Here is a 23339-nt window from a genome sequence, read left to right as displayed (position 1 = left end):
TGAGCCAAGCGCTAGCGCCATTGAAAGGCCACAACCGCGCCAAACCCTAATATGTCGCTAAACTGACATGCCATCTCACACCAATAGCTCCCACTAGATCTAATTTAAGTTGTGGCAGCTAAAGCCAGGGCCATTGAGCCGTCTTTTAGATCTCAACTCATTAGTCCAATTATAGGCCATTGCGGGCCATGACGGCGCCATTATAGGCCACTACGTCATTTGCTATTTTATCGCCATGAATAAGCCATTCAAAGGTCACGTGAAAATTTAGCACTCCACTATCTCACATAAAGATTATGGCATGGGATATTTCTCTCCATCTTAGCTGTGGCATAAAGTGTGGGCGTGCTATGTGACTTTACACCATTGGCATTCCATGCTAAATTATAGCATCATAACTATCCACTAGTGCATCAAGCCATCCTCAAGCACCTCAACGTGGCATGAGAGAGTCATGATACCATGGTTGGCCTTGGTCAAGATAGTTTCACAACAGTTCCATGTCTGCAAGTCATACGGCATGTCAACGACTATGATTTAGCCTAAACAAGATGAGATCCATAGCTCATCTAAAACACCTAAAAAAGATCAAAATACGTCACATGAGAGGATTCTTCATGGGGTATTGGTCTGGTGGTCTATGGAAAAATGCGGCATGGCAACACCCCATGTGAAAAGTTAAAGTAGTGGTGACAGTTACAACAATTAGAGAGATAATTGATCATTGAAAAGGGGTTTTCCAGAAAATTCCCTGATTTATCTCACCTCATACCCATTATCTCCATATTCTACATCTCTGATCGTATTTTTACAATGAATGTAGAAGTGGTAGGTAATATGGTTCATTCAAGACTTGTGAAAGCTGATTTTAGATCTAATTTCAAAGCTAAAAATATAACAAACTCAGAGTAAAAAGTGTTGTGAAAATTATGGAGAGACCGGGGCTAGGATTTCGCTATTTACCAATTCCCAAGTTATACTAATCATAATCATGCAATTTCATACGTTCAATTTTATTCTCAACTATTCCAAAAGTAGATTTTTAGAAACAACAAATGTTAATCCAAAGCATGGGACATCAAAACCCTAGGCCAAGCATGTTCCATCAATAGAATAAAATCTATTTTCAATCTAGGAAAATAATCATAAATAAAAATTGTACAAATTAAATAATTAGAATTACCACTTTTTCATTGGCAAGATACCTTCCCCCGTCGTCCCAAGGATTGAGTTTTAGCTCATCATGTCGTTGACAAGCTCAAAATATGAATTCATTTCTCAAAAGGTGTTTACAAATGATGAAAATGAGAGAAAATGATTAAAATCGGATTTTGTAACACTTATAATTGTTACAAAATAATTGTTACAAAATAACTGTTACAAGGAATGATACAAATAAAGTGTCACAGTCATTGTAGTTATGCGACTGTTTTCTGGCGTCAATGTTCTTCGTTCTTCCTCCTCGTGCTCCCTCTTCTCTGAGTCTCGAACAATTTTTATATGCCCCACTGCACCAAGAATCTCTGGTAATAAATCCCAAAATCTCCGAAATAAATTTCTCGTAGTCACGGGGAATAATTTCCCGAATTGACTTCTTTACACGTCTGCATGTAATATGCACACTCTCAACATCCTCGTACACACTTCATAAGAAGTTTAGAACGCTTAAAACTCATGAAAACCTTCCAAAGATGAAATAGATATCCTGGGAATCTCTCAAAGAACAAACGTGCCATGTTTTCTTCCAAATCACACAATACTCTTATTTTTTCGAAATTAAATCTCTTACCATTTCTGTTTTGATTAAACAGGCTGGTCTCAATCAATTGGAGCGAGAAAATATCCCAAATCTTCTCGAGTTTAATGGAGACCATCCTCCCATACACGTATGCCCCTGTTTTCTTTAACACCAGTTAACTAGCCAAATTCAATCGACCCAGATACCCAAACCAAGCCTGTTATGCTCAATCAAGTCTTCCCATGAGAAATACACAATTTAATCTCTCTAAATCTGCCGAGAAATCTAACTCCAAATTTGCTTCACTGATGCCATCAAATTCCCACCAAAAATCCATTTGAATTGTGAAGAAGAAGGGACGCCCCTATCCAGAGTAGGGGTGCCTTTAACATCTGACTTAGGGGTGCCCCTTATCCAAACTATGAGTGCCAATAACGCTTCCTCTGGGTGCCTTTAACAACTTTTCGAGCCGATTTTTCCAAAAATGTTTATTGGCCAAAAATACCTACAAATATATAAAACACCGTAATGAGTACAAAATTGAGTACCAACAATGTAGAAAATTGAGGACAACTTAAACACAAAAATGTGTCTATCAATCTCTTCATAACCTCGCGACCTCCATTACTTGCGAGAAAGGCAGTGTGTATTCCAAACTACTATAAATAGGCCACTTAGCCTATTCAGAAGGGAGAACAAGCTTTGATACCCAAAAAAAACTTTGTTATTCTTCATAGTTTTTAATACCCAAAACACACAATTCAATACCATTGACATTTTCTCAAATCTTTTTTGCTTCCCTCCCTTAGGATCAACCCATCTTCCTCTCCTCGTGATCGAAGCAGGACGGAACGGCTACTATCGTAGTTTAGGCTTGTCTTGTTCGAATTTGATTTCGAATCTAAAAAGAAGTAATTTTTAGGTAGAAACAAATATATAGTGTGCTGGAACATTGAGTTGTAACGAGATGAATCATTGATTGGATCGATGAACTGGGTTGGCAAGATGGATTGCTAATTGGATCAACGAGATGGATAGCTAATGGAACCGATAGCTTTGAATGATGTGTTTGACAAGTTAGAGGTGTCAAGTATTGATTAATGAGCCGAAGGTGTGTCTACAAACACTGAGTTTTGAGGCGAGTAAATAACGCTGGACTTGGCGTAGTGATATTTGGCTGATATTTTCCGCTGATTTCATGCGAGTTTTCAACTTGAGATCGCCGAGTATTTGCTTTGTTATGCTAAGAAAGTATGAGTTAATCGAGTATGTTGATTATACTACGTAAAATTTACATCTACAATAAATTTTCATGTGGCATACCTGTGTCGTTGTTGATGGATGTCATCCTCACATGTGTGTGGTGTATGCGCATTTGATATTTAACCCGTGTTGGAAGATTGCATCAATAATGAGATAAAGCGACAAGGCATTCATGACGAGAAATTAAGTTCCATACTAAGTAACCATCAAACAAACAATGGTCAAATTCTTAATTAGTAATTACTATCCAAAACAAAAAAGTTGTTTCTAAGAATAGTAAAAATCAATTAACATGCTCACTCGATTTTACCCCCTACATTATAAATCAAACAGTGACATCTAACTTAGCTTCTATCAAAGTATAAAAGACGAGGGTACCCAAATATATCTCAATCTAAAACTTTTCCACCTATATGTCTTTTCTCCGAAAGTGATTGTCTATGGACTGAGTCGAGACAATACAACTAATCGGTTCACACTTCGTGTAATCGTCTATGGATACGAGATCGAGACAATACGACAAAAAGATGACTTGTGTGATTGACTATGGATACAAGATCGAGACAATACAACAACGAAGTATGTTTACTTGATAAAAGGTTCGGGCTTAACCAAACACAATAGGATTGCTATCAAGTAAATAGGAATTAACGTTTGTGTAATATACTTTAAATTATAATAACAAAAATTATAATTGCGGAAAATAAAAGTAAATGACACATCAAGATTTTGTTAACGAGGAAACCGCAAATGCAGAAAACCCCAGGACCTTGTCCAGAATTGAATACTCTCGGGATTATGCCGCTATACAAAATCAAACCAACTTCGTATAGTTGATACCAAGCAACTAAACCTATAGTTCACCTAGTTCCGTCTGTATCCCTGCGCCTCCAACTTGCAATAGGTCACGCACTTGGAACAATTCCTTTGGTTCGTATTCCAAACAGTAAAGGAACAACAAATTTGTTCGGTAACAACTCTTTTCAAACAACGTGATTTGAGTTTGACAAAAGACTCTTCCGTTTATCCCAATAAACTCCTTTGTCAGGTCCTTAGATCTATCTTTTCAATAATTACCAAAATAATTATTAAGATTTTGCAATCAATACTTCGAATCACAAAGAAACGTATTGATGTCGATCTACTCAACTAATCAATCCAATCTATCACAAAGATAAATCGATTATAGTTGGATCCTTTTCCATCCTAAACAAATTTTGCGCACGCCAAAGATTATGAACCCAAATATCTTCTTTGTCTTCAAATCTTCTCTGATCTTCAATAAACACCTGCACACCATCAACTTGAATCTCTTGTGATCAATCATACACAGTATGAAGTCTGTTAACGATGGATTATCACAAGACCTCTTTAGATCTACAAACAGTCTAAAGATCCCCGTCGAAACTTTGATCTAGTTTGAGTGAATCTTATATCAGAAGAGAAGATTCTCAAGCATAAACAAACTAGGTGCAATCAAAGTTCAACAACCGTTATCGAAAACTAATAATAAACTGCAATTATCTAGTTTCCCACCAACGGTGCTCGTAGAGCTTCCAATCCCAAAGAAGTCTTTAAAACGAGCGGTCGTAAGAGATTTCTCCTAATTAGGGTACTTTCCTCTCCGAATAGACGGCTCCACCAGTAACAACACAACTAGGCAGTTTTGCTGGCTCTGAGGATTAGTTTGCTTGAAATGCAAACTTCAATATTTATAGACCAAGGAAGTTCGGACACCAAGGAATTTCCAAAACCGAATATTCTCAAAGATATGCAATAAACACAGAATAGGTTTTCATAATTCCTGGAAATGCTCTGTCCAAATATTGACCGAAATCTCAGTAGAAAAGCTCCAACTAGTAAATGCACATAACTAATTTTTATTTTCTAAAGATATGCATTTTAATTGCTGGAAATTAAAAGCATATAAAACTAAAAACCTTAATTAAAAGATTCTCAATTTATTTCGATCAAGGATTCTCCTTTAGCTATTAAGGAATATCTTTGAACAATAAAAGATATGATTTACTGCACATGTTCAAAGTATGTCGACATCTTTACTTTGTAAATCCTTTTTCATATTTACAATCTTGGAACCGATTCATTCCCCTACTTTTCACAATTCCATAAAATATGTTCCATATTATCTTGATCTTTTCTGCAAAGATAGCATCTTGAAGCCAAATTCATTCCTCTACTTTTCACTTTCTCATCAGTAGTACAAACATCTCTAGTTATTTTCCAGATGTTACCTGCAGTGGATGGATGAATACAAGATTGCCATATTTTCTTAAACCATCTAAGCTTTGGTTGTTTTTTCCTGAGTACATTAACTGCACTTTGAACTGAAAATTCACCATTTTGAGTAGCTTTTCACACCATCCTATCCTCCTCAAAAGAAAGTAGAGGCAATTCTTCAAAAGAAAAAAATTCCAGCATTTCCTCTGGTACAACCCATTGATTATTTTGGATTAAATCTTCCACTTTCATGTGACTGTTATGAAGTATATAATCATTTACAGGGAAGAGTGAAATATACTTTTTTCAAGGATCCATGCATCATTCCAGATGGAGAGCTGTTTCCCATTGCCCAGAAGCCATCTGATATTTTCAGAGAAATCATTCAAAACCCACTTGATTCCAGGCCACACAGAAGACTTTTTGTAATTAGAAATCCACATTCCATTGAGGTATTGGTACTTAGCTAGAAATAAAAGTGCCCAGTCTTCTTTAGAGTTAAGAATTCTCCAAAGTAGTTTCATGAGTAGAGCCTTATTAATATCTTCCATCCTTCTAATCCCCAAACCTCCTTCTTCTTGTGGTACACAAAATTTCTCCTAATCAAGAGTAATATATTTGTAGGATCAGAATCTCGCAACGACAACGTTTCAGCGAAATCATCAATGACATTACAACAACATCGTCGCAGAACTTTTTCAGAAATGATATAATAAACGACGTCAACTAAAGTCATGAGAAAGACGTGATGGTCCTGCGAAAATTAGAGATTTTGCGAGATTAACATTTATATGGTTGCGAGAATGTCGCAAGTCATATTCGAAAATAAAGGACAGATTAGCTGTCATCCACTATGTACTTCCCTATAAATAGTCGTTCAGTTGTAAAGGAAAGGGAGACATCTTTTTTGAGTAAGAAACAAGTAAATAGGAGAGAGAAAGTTCAGAGCAGAGATCATTCTTGACTTCTTTATCTTTCTTGTAAGAACATTCAAAGATTTATCAATAAAATTAAAAGTGTAAACCTAAAAATGAGTTGATCAACAATGAAATCATATGATGGGTGTAGTGTAGGATTTCCTACAACTACATAATGGCGCTAGAAACAGGGATTTGAAGATCGAAAGTTGAAGATTGTTGATTGAGAATATTCAAGTCAAGAAAGTGATTAAACAAATAAGTGAATCAATTAGAAGAAAGATCAATTAGTGAAAATGGCAAAAGATTGGAGTGAAATATGATAACAAAAACGATGATTAATGAATTCCATGAAAACATCAAAGGAAGAATACATAAACGAAATTTTGAAGGAAGGAAAGTTATGGAGGTAGAAAAAACATCACCCTTGAAAGATTGGGAAAAGAAAAAAATTGCATTCATGGCGGAAGAAATACCAAAAGAAAATTTAAACCACACATCTCCGTTGGTCATCACAGTGCCTATTACACGAAAAGAGAAGGAGACAACAATAAAATCCACAGGAGAATGGATGTTGGACAGAACTTTAATCGATACAGGAAGTTCAGTTGATATAATATTTTATCACGCATTCCGGGGAATGAGATTTAAAGATGAAGAAATGTCCAGTTCAACATATTTTGTTCACGGCTTTGGAAAATCCACAACAAAACCTAAAAGAGAGATAGTGGTACGAATTCCACTTGGAGAAATCGAAACACATGTCACATTGTGCGTGGTGGATATGGAATCGCCATGGATACATGCGATAATAGTTGTAGTATCAACGTTGCATCAATGTATTAAATTCTCCACTCCAAATGGAATAGGTGAAATCAGAGGAGATGTTGACAATGCGAAATTATGTCATCAAATTGAAGTCAAACATTATGAAGGACAAGCAAAAAAATAATAATTCTGCAGAAAATTGGCAAAGGAAGCAAAAAAGGAAGAAGAATTTAGAGTATATATGATAAGGGCAAAAGAAGGCAAAGGAATACCCAGCGAAATTTCGGAAGAAGGAGAAGGACCCATAAAAACAATAAAAGAACCAACACCAATGGGAGAACCTAAATCCACTTACACTGTCGCAGAACCAACAAAAGAAATAAACGTTGGGACTATAGAAGAACCTCTAATATTGAGAATTCGAACCAAAATGGATATGGAAGAAGAAGAAAGAACTGTTAACTTGTTGCGAGAATATAAAGATGTTTTCGCAGGAAACATGGATGAGATACCAGGAATAGATCCATCAATTGCATGCCACAAATTGGAGATTAACAAAAATGTGAGACCATTTAAACAGAGAATAAGAAAAATTGCAACAACTTACCATTCCCAAATAGAAGAAGAACTACAGAAAATGCTTGAGGCAGGAATTATAAGAGAAGCTAAATACCCAGAATGGATAGCGAATATGGTCATTGTCCCAAAGAAAAAAAAGGAATCAGGATTTGCATAGATTTCACTGATTTAAACAAAGCTTGCCCCAAAGATAGTTTTCCGTTACCAGATATTCCTCAAATGGAATCCGCAGCGGGAAATGATAGGGTATCATCTTTAGATGGATACAAAGGGTATAACCAAATCCCTCTCGCTGAAGAAGATCAAGAACATACTGCTTTCTTTGCCCTAGAGGTTTATATTGTTACACGAAAATGCCATTTGGTTTGCGAAACGCGGAGCGACATACCAAAGATGGTAGAGAAGGTGTTCGCAAAATGGATACACAAAACATTAGAAGTATACGTGGATGACATGTTAGTAAAGAGTAAAGAAGCTAAAGACCATGTACAAGACCTGAGGGAGATTTTTGAACAAATGCGGCAGTATAACATTAAATTGAATCCAGAAGTGTACTATTGGAGTTGCATCGGGAAAATTTAGGCTACATTGTATCAAAGAAGGAATACAGGTTGAAGAAAAAGTAAGTGCAAGCAGTTCGTGACATGCCAACACCAGCAACAATAAAATGTACAAAGTTGAATGGGATTCTAGCTTCGCTGGGGAGATTCATTTCGCGATCATCAGACAAATGCAAATATTTTTTCGATATACTCAAGAAGGGTGCGAAATTTAAATGGACTGATGAATGTGAAAAAGCTTTTCAAGGAATCAAAGAACATCTTATGAATACAACTATTTTACAAAAGCAGAATCAGGAGAAGAATTATTGATCTATCTTGCGACGACGTCGCATGCATTAAGTGTTGTTTATGCGAGTAGACGCAGGAGTGGAGAAACCCATTTATTACATTAGCAAAACTTTTAATACTGCGAGAAGAATTACTCAAAGATTGAAAAGTTAATCTTAGCATTAGTTTATGCATCATTTAAGCTCCGCATATACTTTCAAGCACACAAGATAAAGGTATTAACAAAAGTACCAATTGAATCAGTGATGAAGAATTCTAAAAGATCAGGAAGAGTGGAGAGATGGAATGCACAAGTAGGCCACTTTGATATTAAATATGAAATTTTGTCTTCACCAAAATCACAAGTTGTTGCAGATTTCTTGGCAGAATTTCCTTTAGAAGAAGATGAAGCAGTAGAAGAAATGATGGATGTAGAAGAAGAACATGGAGATCCAAAAGATTTATTAACAGAACCAAATAGATGGGAGATATTGGTAGATGGATCATCAAATGGAGAAGGAAATGGAGTTGGAATTGTTTTAATTTCCAGAAGGAATAAAAATGGCTTTTTCATTCAGATTGGAATTTGCATCCACTAATAATGAAAAGAATATGAAGCTGTGTACATGCCTTAAAATTCGCAATAGAAATGAAACTAGAAAATGCCAGGATCACTAGTGATTCGCAGCTAGTTATTCGCCAAATAAAGGGAGAGTATACTACAAATGAACCATCCTTGAAGAAATACAAGAAGCTGGTTGAAGAATTGTCAGCGAAAATCCCAAAAATAAAATGGAGGCACATTTCAAGAAAGATAACAGACTCGCAGATGCTTTTGCTTTCATCTCAAGCATGATGACAGATCCAACTGCGAGATGCATAAAAATACAAACACTTCTGTCACCATCAATCAATAAAGAAGAAGAAGACTGGACGTGATGATAATAGACAATGAAGAAAAACAAATGAACAATATCGCAGACTGGAGAATGGAACTTCATGCATATTTGGCGAAAGGAGAAACACCAAGAAATAGATTGGAAACACACAAGTTAAAAAGCCGTGCAACGAATTATGAATTAAGAGATGGGTTGCTATACCGAAAATCCTTTAATGGACCATCACTCAGATGTTTGACACGAGAGGAAGGAGAAAAGGTGCTAAAAATGTTACATAGTGGGGATGCTGGCAATCATAGTGGAGGAAGATCTTTGGCACATAGAGAAAAATGCAAGGTTATTACTGGCCATACATGCATGAAGATGCAAAACAAATATCAAGACGTTGCGAAGATTGTCAGCGGCATGGAAAGAAAATACATGCACCTGGAGCACCATTGTCATCTTCAACTAGTGTATGGCCTTTTGGAAAGTGGGGCTTAGATATTGTGGGGCCCATTTTACCAGGATCTGGACAAAGAAGATACTTAATAGTCGCAACAGATTATTTCACAAAATGGACAGAAGTGAAGGCAGTACAGCATATTCGCGACAAAGATATCTTTACATTCATATTCGAAAATATCATTTGCAGATTCGGAATTCCTGCACAGTTGGTATCTGATAATGGGAAACAATTTGAAGGACAGAATATAGAAATGTACTTAATGCATTCAAGATAAAATGTGGAAAGTCTACTCCTTTGTATCCACAAGCTAATGGGCAAGTAGAAGCAACAAACAAAACAATTGCAGATATATTAAAGAAGAAATTGGAAGGACATCACAGAGCATGGTGCGAACAAGTACATAATGCAGTATGGGCTTATAATACAACTAGAAGAGAAGCTACTGGAATGTCACCTTTTGTTTAACATACGGAGTTGAAGCGGTGTTACCAACAGAAGTTGTTATTCCGACAACAAAAAGAAGCTTGGGAGAAAAATCTTAGTGCGGGCTTGATTTTAAATAAACTTGATGAATTAGAAGAAAAAGAGAAAAAGCTTTACAACATATGGAGAATTATCAGCGAAGATTAGCCGAGAATATAATAAACGTGTCAAAACGCGAATTTCAACCAGGAGATTTAGTTCTGCGAGAAACACCATATATCAGCGAGAAAATGGTGGAAAATTAGCGAAAAAATGGGATGGACCTTACATCATTAAGGAGATAGTTGGAACAGGAGCTTATAGATTAATGGATCCAGAAGGAAGAGATGTTGGTCATAGATTAGACAGACCATGGAACAGGTTGTACTTAAAAAATATTATCAAGTAAGTAAGAGCTTTGAGAAGTTATGGATTCTGAAAGAATAATTGCAAGATTACTCATATCAAAACAAGATCATGATGTGCGAAATTTTCGCAGAGATAATCACAGAACAATGACATAAAAGAAAGGGCGAACCTTTATGGCGTACACCCTAGTTCGCGAATAAAATTTCGCAAGAGGCAAATGTAAGACCTAAAGTACGTCATATTAGGGGGTACCTGTTGCATGGCTCAGGGAAAGGCTACACCGCCACCGGAACCTGAGTCATGGAGATTTGGGGTCAATAAAGCCCATCCGGGAGAGGCACCTTGGATTCTCAGCTTAAGCATATGACTTGGGTTGGGCGACTAAGGTAATAAGGACTCTCCCAAGGAGTGCAGATCTGATCAAGGCGCCGAGGTACACGGTTGAGTCAAGAGTGCCAGGGACGTTTGAAGCGTACCTTGCCATTCTTGACAAGTCTTGGCTTATACTGCACTCGGCCTGAAGAAAACCCCACTTAGGGTGCAGTCTCGTAACCATAAGCCCTATAGGTAAAAGGGATAAGAGGCTGCGAAAAAACTGGTTGTTGTTAAGACTGGATGGGAGGAGCTAACCTTGTATGGTAGAAGTACGCCTCCTTGAAGGGGCAACCAGGGGGAGATAAGGGCGGCACCCTCCATTAGGGAGCTGATAAGTGTCTTAAGACGCAAATGTCATGAGGTTTTATTCGCAAGGATATTAAGGCTTGTCATATTTGTGCAACAATCCTGAAGAGGCAATAATACAAAAGAAAAGATAAGACGAGATCAATGGGTTTTCGCATGAAAGTGCGAAGACGTCCTGCGATTTCGTCGCAAGACGGCAATGTCATGGGCTTTATTTTCGCAAGAATATTTAGGCCTGTCATATTGTCGCAACATTCCTGAAGAGGCCATAATACAAAAGAAAAAGTTAAGGCAAGATCAATGGGTTTTTGCATGAAAGTGCAAGGACGTCCTGCGATTTTGTCGCAATGACAAGAGGTGGCATAATAAGACCTTTAATTAGGAAGGCAATAAGACCATATGATAAACAAAAATTTATAAGTATTCGTAACAGATTATTTTTTGCAAGAAAGATAATGAGAGGCAAGTATGGGAATCAATACACAAGAAGCATTATCTTTCTCATCAACAAAATATTAAAAGGAAAAGTTGACCAAAGTTGGTTGAAAAATGTAACTCGCAAAAGTGATAAAAATAAGACAGTTCAAGAAGACAAAGCTAGATAAGAAGCTCAAGCTTCAGTATTAATTCAGTAGCAGGAGATAACAGAAATTCTTCGCCAAATTTCTCGCAAGCCTCTCCTTCATTTCGGTTTGATCTTCGCCTTGACTAGCATCTTGATTATCGCCAGCATTACTTCTTCAGGAGAAATTTCTTTCTCATTCTGATTAACACCAGCAGATGCTTCTTTAGAAGGAACCTCTTCTTCATCTTCCAAGAAATTATCCTCTGCACCGCTCTTAATCATAATCACTATCAGCAGGACGAGGAACTTCATCATCATCTACTTCTAAAGGATCAATTGATGTAGGAGGAAGAGAGTTGGACAATAAAATGTCATTTACAAGGACTTCAGCCCGGAGATGAACTTGGCGAAGAAGAAGTGCTCTTGATGATTCCTATCTTGAATATCCTTAAAATAAGCAAGATAATCAAGTCTTCTTTCTGCTCGGTCGCGAGAACCAGTAAGGGTAGAGACGAGCAATGCATTTTCTTTGCGAATTTTGGCATATTTAGCCTCCAAAACAGAAATAGAAGAATGAAGATTCTTCTCAGACTCTGCGAAAATAGAATACAAAATTTATTAAGATAAGGAATTCAGAGAGATATGACAAAGAAAAGATAATTAAGGCAGTCAAACTATTATGACTACCTTCCTTTTGCGAAATAAGGTGTTGAATCAAGGACAACAACTATTCTCCCAACGGTCCATTGCGTCATCAAATTTATCTCCAACTAAACCTTTAAGTCGAGACTGAAGATTTTTCTCTTTAGAAATAAGAAAGGCATTTTTCTTCGCAAGAGAAGAATAAGATTCTTCTAATTTGGAATATTGTTCTTTAAGCTGATTCGCCTTTACACTTAAAGCTATTCTACCTTGAATGAGTGTATCTCTTTCAGCGATAGATGACTCTGTTACTTCTTTAAGTTCATTTCTCAAAGAGCGAAGAGATTGCTCTTGGTCATCACATACTTTTTGAAGAATACTAAGTTGTTGCGAAGATATCGTCATCTTGTTTAAATAAGTTCTCTTCTCTTGGGACAAGGTTTTATTCTCATCTGATAAAGTTTTCATCCCTAAATTAGCTTTAGTTAAAGAATAAGAAAGGCGAGATACTTCATTACTTAAGAAATCTTGTCTTTGAATTAATTGGGTATTTTCATTACTAAGGTTATTTATATAATCAAGAGAATATGAATAGAGGTTATCTAACTGGTTATATTGATCCGTCAAGATTTATTTATCAACACGAGCTTCTTCAACAGCATATTCAAATTGATATCTCTCCATTATTCATTTCTGGTTTAAAGCTTAACATGCGAAAGAGGGATTTCAAGGATAATTAAATAGGGGAAGGATAAAACCATTCAAAAGGAAAATTAAAGACATAGATAAGAAAATTATACCTCTCAATTCATCATTCTTCTTGCGAAGATTATCACGATCCAGTAAAACATTCTGAAGCTTCTGATTGTCGAGACGAAGAGCATTACATTCTATTGTTGATGACCCAACCTCAGAGAGTGACACTAAGATCGTTGTTAAGCCTAACATTCTCAATGAAACTTTCCGTGACTTCATCAAGATCATATTCGTGAACAACAAAAAATCTATCCAGACATGGCACTTGGATGGTTATTCCTTCCTTCTTTGCTGTTGCAACTGAAGCTGGGCAGTGGACTCCAGAGAAAAGAAAGAATTACAACCTGCTTGATGCTGTGAGGAGGCATACAATTCAGGTTAATACTAACCCTAACAATGTATATTTCTTAAGATTCAAAAGATTTAAAGACTGAATCATATAACTAGGGTTTACAAGATACGAGGATGTTGAGATTTACCTGTAAATTGAAGCTCCAATGGAGAACTGAGAGGAAAGCAGAGAGAAATAAAATCGGACTCAGTTTTTTCTTATGAAGCGAGATTTCATTTATTTAGATTTCACTTATTTAGATACGAATTGTAGAAGAAGAAGAAGAAGAAAGACCGAAACATAATTTTAGGAGTTATGGGTTTGGGAGATATTTTCTCGTAGAAAATGAGTGCGCGCCCGAGCTTTTCTGGGCGTGGGTTTATTAGTGTAGAAAACCTGAAAAATGGGAGTGAAAAATGGGAGTGGCTGGAGTTTTTACATGATTATAAGGTGAGCCCTTCTTTCTTGTTTAAACAAGCCCATAAAACTTTAATAGTGAAGGTAGACAGGGCCCCCAATTATGGACAAAAAGCACTAGGTGGAGCGTAACATCCATCAGTCCTTTGTTGTTTGTTTCTAATACTGGCTCCAACCAGCAGTCTCTCTCTTGTTTTAATCTCACATTTTCCACTTCTCTATCTCTACAAATCTTTAGGTGTGATAAAGGAAACGAGAGTTGAAAGTTTTTTTTTTTTTTTTTTCCTTTTTGTCGTGCGTTGAATCACTCTGTATTCATGGCTACTCTAGGTCAAGTCATCACCTGCAAAGGTAATCTCTCCCTTTCTCTTTGTGTACATATAAATACGCGATTTGGGGGTTTTGATTATGATTATATGTTGCGTTTGGTTGTATTGAAATGTGAAGCTGCGGTGGCCTGGGAACCCAACAAGCCATTAGTGATTGAAGATGTTCAGGTAGCTCCACCACAAGCTGGTGAAGTTCGAATCAAGATATTATATACTGCTCTTTGTCACACTGATGCTTATACATGGAGTGGCAAGGTATAACTTCCTATTCAATTAATTTTTTTTCAATACGGGGCAATGCGTTTAAGCTTATTATTTTAATTTCTTGAAATTTTATTGGATTTTATAGGATTAAAGCAGCTTAATTTTATTGCTATGATGAAAATGAGTCAACCCCTTTCTTGTAAAATCTAACTGAAAGATTCAAACAGATCCAGATGGTTGGTTGTAATATAATCTAAGTTAGGTTTACCAAAAATTGCCTCCTTGACTTAATGGAGCCACCATAGGAGGAAATTTTCATATGGTGTATCTGTGCTATCGTTTCATTAAGATGTTCACAACTCACAAGTGTAATTGGATTTGAGGTTTGGTAGGTAGGGAAATGGTTTGCACTAGTCTTTGCTGAAATTCGCAGTTACTTAAAATGCTTTATCAGCTTAAGTTACTGTGGGTTTATGGTGTGTCTCCTTCGGCTTTTAACCTAATGATTTCATATGATTGTTCTGCACAACAACCACAAGTACCAACGTAACAGCCCTTGATTTTGTCTTTTGCGCATATACTTGATTAAGTTCTTGCCGCATTTACGAGTTACGACGTATGTCTTGGTGGTGTGTGGTTATTCAGTTTGAGTTTTCTTTTTTCTTTCTTATCATTAATAGTTCACTACTCAAAGCAAAATCAGAATATGGCAAGAATCATAGTGCTATGGTATTATCTGTTGGCACAAATGGGTGCCGCGGGCATATTACGAGATGAGTGTTTCCAGGATCTATGTATAAATTTAGAACTATTCGGAATATCACTGATTTTCAAACAAGCGTCGTTGCGAATAGGAGTAGCTTCTTATAGCTTGCTGGTGAACTTCGACCATGTGAAGAATGATATGTTCTATATTAGTAGGATTATCATAAAAAACCATACACTGTAAATGAAGTTTGTTAACATTTTGTCCTTGTCATTATGTGTATTGACTCCAATAAATATGCACGCAGGATCCTGAGGGACTCTTCCCTTGCATTCTTGGTCATGAGGCCGCTGGGTACGTGTCTTATATATGATATATACAATCCTATACTGAGACTAAAATTACCTACTGGAACTTGTGTGTGTAAAAAATTTACATGGACAGGGTTGTTGAGAGTGTTGGTGAAGGAGTTACTGAAGTTCAACCTGGGGACCATGTTATCCCTTGTTACCAAGCAGAATGCAAGGAATGCAAGTTCTGTAAATCAGGAAAGACAAATCTCTGCGGCAAAGTCCGGTCTGCTACTGGAGTTGGCGTTATGATGAGTGATCGCCAGAGTCGTTTCTCAGTGAATGGAAAACCCATCTATCATTTTATGGGAACCTCAACATTTAGCCAGTACACTGTTGTACATGATGTCAGTGTTGCAAAGATTGACCCAAGTGCACCTTTAGATAAAGTATGTCTGCTAGGTTGTGGTGTTCCCACTGGTGAGTCTTATGCGCCTGATATACATGCACAAATTATAGAAAGTCATGTATCTGTGTGTAGCTTTTTTAGCTGTTAGTTGAATGCCACTTTCTGTACATGGTAGGTCTACATTGAAACTGTCGTGATGCTATTGCTTGTAGTTCTAAATTATAATCCTTTACATCCTTTTAATTGATATTTTTCTACTACCATATGTAACGCTTGAGCTTAAACAGCAAGTGGCTCTCTTCAATGTTGGATAGTGGATGAAGGGGATCATCAGAAAATTCCCAACTACGTTATAATCTTCATATTTTGTTTCACTGAATAAGCATATTCTTGATTTCTTTTTGCTTCAGTAATTACTAGACTCATTAATCTTTAGTCCCAACACACGATTGCTTTTCTCTTGTTACCTTGTGAGTACAGGTTCCGTAATCCAGTTTATAGAATTATTGTAGTGTTGTCACCTTGAAACAACTAAAACCCAATATGTATTTGTATTTCTGAATTTTATCTACTACTTCCCTCGGTTTTCTACCTTGATGTTTTTTTTTCTTTTCATTTCTAAGTTAATTTTTATTGCAGGTCTTGGGGCAGTTTGGAATACAGCTAAAGTTGAGGCAGGTTCAAATGTTGCTGTCTTTGGTCTTGGGACAGTTGGCCTAGCTGTACGTACTGAATTGAAACACCTAATAGTCTGGAATGGTAGATAGCGTAAGGGGAAGGCTCACTAATGTGTATCTACTTTCTTGTTTATTATTCAATAGGTTGCAGAAGGCGCAAAAGCAGCTGGTGCATCACGTATAATTGGCGTTGACATTGACTACAAAAAGTTTGATACAGGTACAGTACTGGATACACTATTGTTAGTGTAGCTATTTTACTTGCCGATTTTCAACTTTTTTTGAAGCTTATATTTGCTTTTCAACATTGTTATGTCCGCTAGTTTTGTGGTTGTCTTATCTTTATACCAAAAATACAATGTTCCAATGTATTATCACGAAGTGAGTTTATCTCTAGAAATAGCTAATGAATCGTGTATATCGTGTGTTTTTCAACTGTGAGATTTGCAGCAAAGAATTTTGGGGTTACAGAATTTGTGAACCCAAAGGACCATGATAAACCTATTCAGCAAGTCCTTGTTGACATGACGGACGGTGGAGTTGACTACAGTTTCGAGTGCATAGGTAACGTGTCCGTGATGAGAGCTGCTCTGGAGTGTTGTCATAAGGTAGGTCCAGCTCTGAGTTCTCAGTGGCCCCATCACACCAACTTAGTGCAGGCAACTATACGAGACTGACACTTTCTTTTTGGCTTAAACTTCTAGGGTTGGGGGACATCAGTTATCGTGGGTGTTGCCGCATAAAGTTGATGCAAAGTTGCAAACTCCAAAGTGATAAAGCTAACAATAAAAAGGAACAGAGTTCAATTGTTCAAAGCTCAAAAGATAAAAGAGTGCATTACTATTGAGTATTGCCTACTATACTAAAGCCTAGTATGTAAATTAGTTAAAGTAACAAAGATGAACTCAGAAAGATAAAGCTACTGACAATGACCCTTGGCGTCATTACCTTGTCTAAGCCAATAGGAATGAATCATCTATGACGATGGAAGAAGCAGCAAGGTCACCGAATAGCTCTGCAAGCGAAATGAACAATTAGAATGAATGAAAGGGTAGATGAATTTCTTGAAACAAGTAAAATAACTCTGCAAGCGAATGATGAAAATATGGAGTTAAAGAAGCAAAATGCTAATCTTGGTGAAGATTACGTTTGGACTGATTACATGTCATTGCCATTTACTCAAAATGTGAGTTCTAAATTGGAAAACAGATATGGTTTTAAAGTAGTTTAACTCTTAATGATGTTTATAGTTTATGTTGGATCTAAATTATTATTACAGGTGATTAGTGAAACTCTGAGAATGGCAAACATAATCAATGGGGTCTGGAGAAAAGCTCTCAAGGATGTTCAAAACTTTAAATCAAAGGTAAAAAATAATTTACAGATCAAAGGAATTTAATTATTAATTTATCTACTGATCAGAATTTATGAATTAATAATTTGCAGGTTACTTGATACCTAAGGGATGGTGTGTGTTAGCTTCTTTTAGTTCAGTTCACATGGATGAAGAGAATTATGACAACCCTTATGAATTTGATCCTTGGAGGTGGCAGCAACAGGTATGTTAATTCACATATGTTTAGGTTCAAAAGAAGTCCACTAATCAACATTCCAATGTGCTCAGTACTTTTTGAACATGTATGCTAATCATTTACGCAGAGCTAAAGTACCATAAATTTTGAATCAAATTATATTGGCTTAATCAAATAAAAACAATAGAGCCAAGGAAAATTTAGACATGCCAGACTCAGCAATATCAATCTCCTCCTCCTCGACTCTAAGGGTAGATGAATCCATGTCTATTGGTGTTCGTAACCAATTTTGTAACAAAATAAAGGCCTCAAGTGTCTTGGGCTTTAAAAAGCTTCGAAAATTTAGACATGCCAGACTCAGCAATATCAATCTCCTCCTCCTCGACTCCAAGGGTAGATGAATCCATGTCTATTGGTGTTCGTAACCAATTTTGTAACAAAATAAAGGCCTCAAGTGTCTTGGGCTTTAAGAAGCTTCGAAAAGGATCCAAAATTCTTTTTCCGGTACTAAATGTTGATTCTGAAGCAACGGAAGAAACGGGAATAACAAATATATCTTTAGCCATAAGTGGCAAAATGTCAAACGTCGCAGCATTTACCTTCCACCATTGTAATATATCAAAAGTAGCATTTTCATTAGTGGGTGTGTAGATCGGTTCAGCCAAGTACCTTTCTACCTCAGATCTCCCATTTTCCTCCACATTACTCAATTGATGCTTTCGTTTATTCCTTCCCGCCATATACTTGGCCTTGCTAGAAATAGTACTTCCAAAACTCGAAGAACTTTGAGTATAAGTAGAATTAGTCTCGCCCATAGATTCTGATGAAGATACTGCACATCTAACATTTTCTGCTTTATAAGCTGCAAACAGCTCCACAAAATTTTTCAGAACTTCTTCAACCCATTTTTCTACAAGTTTTTTCTTCATTGCTGGGTCATAATGCACAATTAAATCTTCAACAGTCACAAATAATCCATGTTCTTTCTCTCGTGGATCAAGAAGTACAACCATAAACATCAACGAATTCATCTTTCGGTATGTTCCCCAATATTTGTTGTACTTGAGCAACATTACAGCACCCATGTGGCTTAAGAAAGGGTCCTCATGTGTATTTTTCCATTCTTCTAATTCTTGACGAACAGTACCAAGTTCCAATAAGAAAGAATGAGAAGTAACATAAGTAGAAGATGAAAATGCAACAGTTGTTTCATAAAATACGTGTAGAAACTTAATCAGAACTATCTCATTGCACCAATCGTATCGTTCAGGAGCATGCACTTTTGGCCTGTTTTTTTTCTTGGTTTTCCTGACAGCAACTGAATCTTCTTCTTCAGTAGTATCAAGTTCTTCTTCATTGTCTGATTCCAGATCATAATCAGCATCAAGATCAACAATGTCATCACCATCACCCATAATATTATCTGGTACTGGAATATCAAAGCAAAACTCTTCACAAAATGCCTTATCCAACTCACGTAGCCTTTCAAATGCCTTTTCATATCTTTCAGCAGCAACAAGCATTAAGTAAGTAGAATTCCACCGCGTTCTCACATCTAATATCAGACCCTTTTTACAATCTATTCTTTCCGACTCAGCAGCCTCCGTAAACCTTTTATATCTTGCGGGAGATTTCGTGACATATTTTACCACTGCCCTGATCCTGAGAAGTGATGTATGATACTTCTTCATACCGTCCTTCACAACAAGTGCAAGTACGTGAGCCGCACATCGAACATGTAAATGTTTAGCTCCGAGTAATGCAGAACCCCAACTCTGAACTCTCTTCCTCAAATAGTCAACAACAACTTTATTTGCAGACGCATTATCAAGCGTCACAGTGAAAACCTTTTCAAGTCCCCAGTCTAGCAAACATTTCGCCAAAGCCTCTCCAATATTTGTACCTTCATGGCTATCAATCAAGCAAAAACAGATAATTCTTTTATGTAGTTTCCAGCGATGATCAATGAAATGCGCAGTCACTACCATATAATTGTAATTATGCGATGACGTCCAAGTGTCAGTAGCAAGGCACACTCTTACCTTGTTTGCTTTGAAATAACTTTTCAGATTAGCCTTCTCTGTCAAAAACAGCTTGCACACATCACGGTATATTGTCATACGACTTGGAAGCTTAAATCGAGGCTCAAGATACTTACAAAAAGCTATAAAACCTTCGCCTTCAACAATTATAAAAGTCATTTCATCAGTAACGATAAATCTAATCAGCGCTTTCCTACACGCATCTTGAGAAAAAGACACCCCAACCAACTGTGGTTCCTCTCCAAGCTTGCAAGGCTGGAAGTCAAGTGTTTGTTGTCCGTCAGCTCTAGCCTCATTCATTTCATTCTTATACTTCTGACACTTATCCAAATGATGTTGGAGATTAGAAGTCCCATGTTTCTTACCATCCAAATTTTTCTTACCAATCTTGTAATTAGCCTTTTTGCAATATTTACATTTCGCTCTCTCGCCATTTTCATAAATATCATAGTGATCCCATACCTTTGATCTCTTCACACTAGCATTAGGATTATTAGCTAATGTTTCACCTGCGGCACAAGCATGTGAAGGTTCAGAAGCTGGTGTAGATGAGCCAGCGGTACTCCCTGTCCTTGCTGATGGTCCATGCATTTGTCCAGAACGCGGTGGACGTGGAGGGGGAGGTCCCATTTGTGATGCCACTCCATGTATAATTGGAAGATTAGAAGCAGAATCATCTTCTGAGATTTCAACCATGGTAACCTGCACAAAAGAAACAAGTTACATCGGTAAAACACATTACAATCAAACACCATACTAACACCATACTCAATTGAATATTTGCAACAATTGAAAGTACTAACACCATACTTAATTGGACACCATACTCATGACTTAGTTCAAATACCAAATAAATTAACTAGGTTGTACTAAAGAACTGAGATTGATTTAAAATTTAAAATCAAACTACTGGTTCTGAACATAAATGAGTAATTCCAAATACTCATTGTTGCAGCTTAGAAGAATAACACCTCTAACAACACATAAACATTAACAACGAGGTCCACAGTAAGGCTTCTCCCTGATATTATCATTTATACAAACAAGTTATATTCGTCTCATCTAACTATACCAATGAATCAGTAAAATAAGCAAAAACCAATTTGGGTTTCTCAATAACCATCCCAAAGAATCCTTAGAATCTACTGATTAAACTCTTCATTACTGAGTTCTAACATCATACCAATTCATTCCAAACTGAAATTAAAAAAAACAACACCCTAAATAGATAAACCCTAAATTGAAAATTACAAGAAATCACATCATCAAAAAATTACAAGTTTACAGCGGTTCCTAATCTTACCTTCCGTTATTGGTTTGCTTCTAGTGATGCCGATGATCCACAAAGCGAATCTGAGAGTCTGAGACTAAGCGAAGAAAAAAGAATGGAGTCTGTCTGAGACTCTGAGAAGGAGAGAAGAGGCCGCGGAAGAGAAGGGTTCGTGAAAAATGCGATTAGGTTAGGTCTTTTATTCATCAATTCAACGGCTGTTATAATTCATTCTAGGTTAGGATTAGATAATCTAAGGGTCAAGAATCCTATGTTAGTTTTGGGCGGGTGGGTGGGTCGGTTCGGGTGATGGAATTTTCTACCCGAAACCGACCCAAGATAGGTGGGTTCTGGCGTGCCTCACCCATAGTCGACCCATGCCTAGGTGGGTTGAATCGGGTGCGGGTATTTTTGGTCGGGTACGGGTAGGGTCGGCGGGTTGGGTCGGGTATGTGCAGCCCTACATACACATATATGAGCTAGTTTCTTTGTTGCCTTTTATTATAATAAGTAATAACTAGTATGTAACCCGTGCTACGCACCGGGGCTAGTGGATCAGCTAATTTAGAGTGGCGGGGTTTCTCCCCGCGCCCGTGGTAAAATGTGTTAGATTTGTTTTTGAACGGATAATGTAACTTTGGTATTATAAACCTGAATTCATGTATCAATTTTATAGGCAGATATTAAAATAATTAAAAAGAAATTGACTCCATAGATTTTGGATTTAATTTGCTTACGGACATTTGCAATTTTGTATTAACATAATTACAATTAAACGTAATTACAATTTTGTTTGCAATTAAACATAATTACACGTTTTTTTTTCTGTCCAACCTGTTTTTTATTAACAAATTGCCCTATCCAATGATTTTATCTGTAAAAGTTTTGGAAGATATATAAATCACATGTAAATTTGTGAAATGCAATTTTTAATACAAAACAAAAAGAAATGTAAAATGCTAGAAGTGTGCATGCAGGACTACTGCAGAGATACCTTTATTTATGTCTAGATTTAGAAGTCGATTAATGTAACAGTACTATGTTGAGTCCAGTTTTGCTTATGACCTTGCCAACATTACATGTTTGTTGGTGGTGTTTGAACAGCTTCTTAAGCGTAGTTTCCTGCTACAGCTTAATAGGTCTTATACACTGGTCCCCAAGAAATTAAGAACCCCATGATGGCACTGTTAATTATAAGATTCACATCCATTTAGTTTAAAATTGCCACGATTTAAAAAAAATAAATAATATATTTCCAGCGAATAATAATATGTTTCAAAAGCGGTTTTCCTAAAAACAAATGCCCATGCTATCTATGATCTCTATTAATAAGTAAACACTTAATTGCATTCTTCATCTATCACAAACAATGGTGGCATGTCATAATCCTTCTCCATAATCTCGTCCATATCATCATCATGTTCATCCAGTTCGATCAACGTTGGCATGTCATCGTCGTTTTCTATTGTGCCATACTTGATTAAAATAAAATAAAAAATACTGCCGGAGAATAATAATATGTTTCAAAAGAGGTGTGCCTAAAAAAAAATGCTCATGCTATCTATAATCACTATTAATAAGTACACACTTCATTGCATTCTTCATCTATCGCAACCAACGGTGGCATGTCATGATCCTTCTCCATAATCTCGTCCATATCATCATCATGTTGATCCAGTTCGATCAACGTTGGCATGTCATCGTCATTTTCTATTGTGTCATCTTTTATTTTTTTACCAGGTCGTTCTTAGTAGGTGTACGGAATTGTTCTCTGTCAGAAGTTGTACTTACCCGTTCGTTTTTTTTTAATAGATATGCTTTCTCCAAAACATTATCACAATGAAATATGTCACGTGCTTTTAGAGTGAGATATATGAAGTATCTTTTATCGAGTTTGAATTTAATGAGCATTGATTTCCCCAACTGCAGTTAATATTTCTTCTATGCAATCTGCCCCGTTTTTCAGTAAAACAAAAT

At 36.7% G+C, this 23339-nt stretch overlaps 1 protein-coding gene across 2 annotated transcripts; it reads left to right on the top strand.

Moving 5' to 3' along the window:
• Positions 1 to 14102: 14102 nt before the first annotated feature.
• On the top strand, positions 14103 to 21617 carry LOC113318175 (alcohol dehydrogenase class-3-like). 2 transcript variants are annotated; one of them, XM_026566307.1, is made up of 11 exons: positions 14221 to 14254; positions 14351 to 14487; positions 15450 to 15496; positions 15587 to 15912; positions 16481 to 16563; positions 16663 to 16738; positions 16969 to 17126; positions 17223 to 17704; positions 17798 to 17884; positions 17965 to 18077; positions 21420 to 21617. In XM_026566307.1, the coding sequence occupies exons 1-8, from the start codon at positions 14221 to 14223 to the stop codon at positions 17259 to 17261; spliced, it is 900 nt and encodes a 299-aa protein (XP_026422092.1). In that variant the 3' UTR covers positions 17262 to 17704; positions 17798 to 17884; positions 17965 to 18077; positions 21420 to 21617. The 2 variants fall into 2 exon arrangements, with proteins under 2 accessions (XP_026422094.1, XP_026422092.1); XM_026566309.1 differs by lacking the exons at positions 17798 to 17884; positions 17965 to 18077; positions 21420 to 21617 and having other exon boundaries at positions 14103 to 14254; positions 17223 to 17261.
• Positions 21618 to 23339: the final 1722 nt, after the last annotated feature.

The sequence above is a fragment of the Papaver somniferum genome, chromosome 10 (assembly GCF_003573695.1).
Source record: "Papaver somniferum cultivar HN1 chromosome 10, ASM357369v1, whole genome shotgun sequence".
NCBI lineage: Eukaryota > Viridiplantae > Streptophyta > Magnoliopsida > Ranunculales > Papaveraceae > Papaver > Papaver somniferum.
This window is presented reverse-complemented; position numbering and strand designations above follow the sequence as displayed.

Bases quoted from the DNA above. Each gene is read 5' to 3' on its own strand.
- LOC113318175 (XM_026566307.1), top strand. From the start codon at position 14,221: ATGGCTACTCTAGGTCAAGTCATCACCTGCAAAG. The intron at 14,255-14,350 runs GTAATCTCTCCC...TGAAATGTGAAG, and splicing joins TCAAGTCATCACCTGCAAAG to CTGCGGTGGCCTGGGAACCC. The intron at 15,913-16,480 runs GTGAGTCTTATG...TTTTTATTGCAG, and splicing joins AGGTTGTGGTGTTCCCACTG to GTCTTGGGGCAGTTTGGAAT.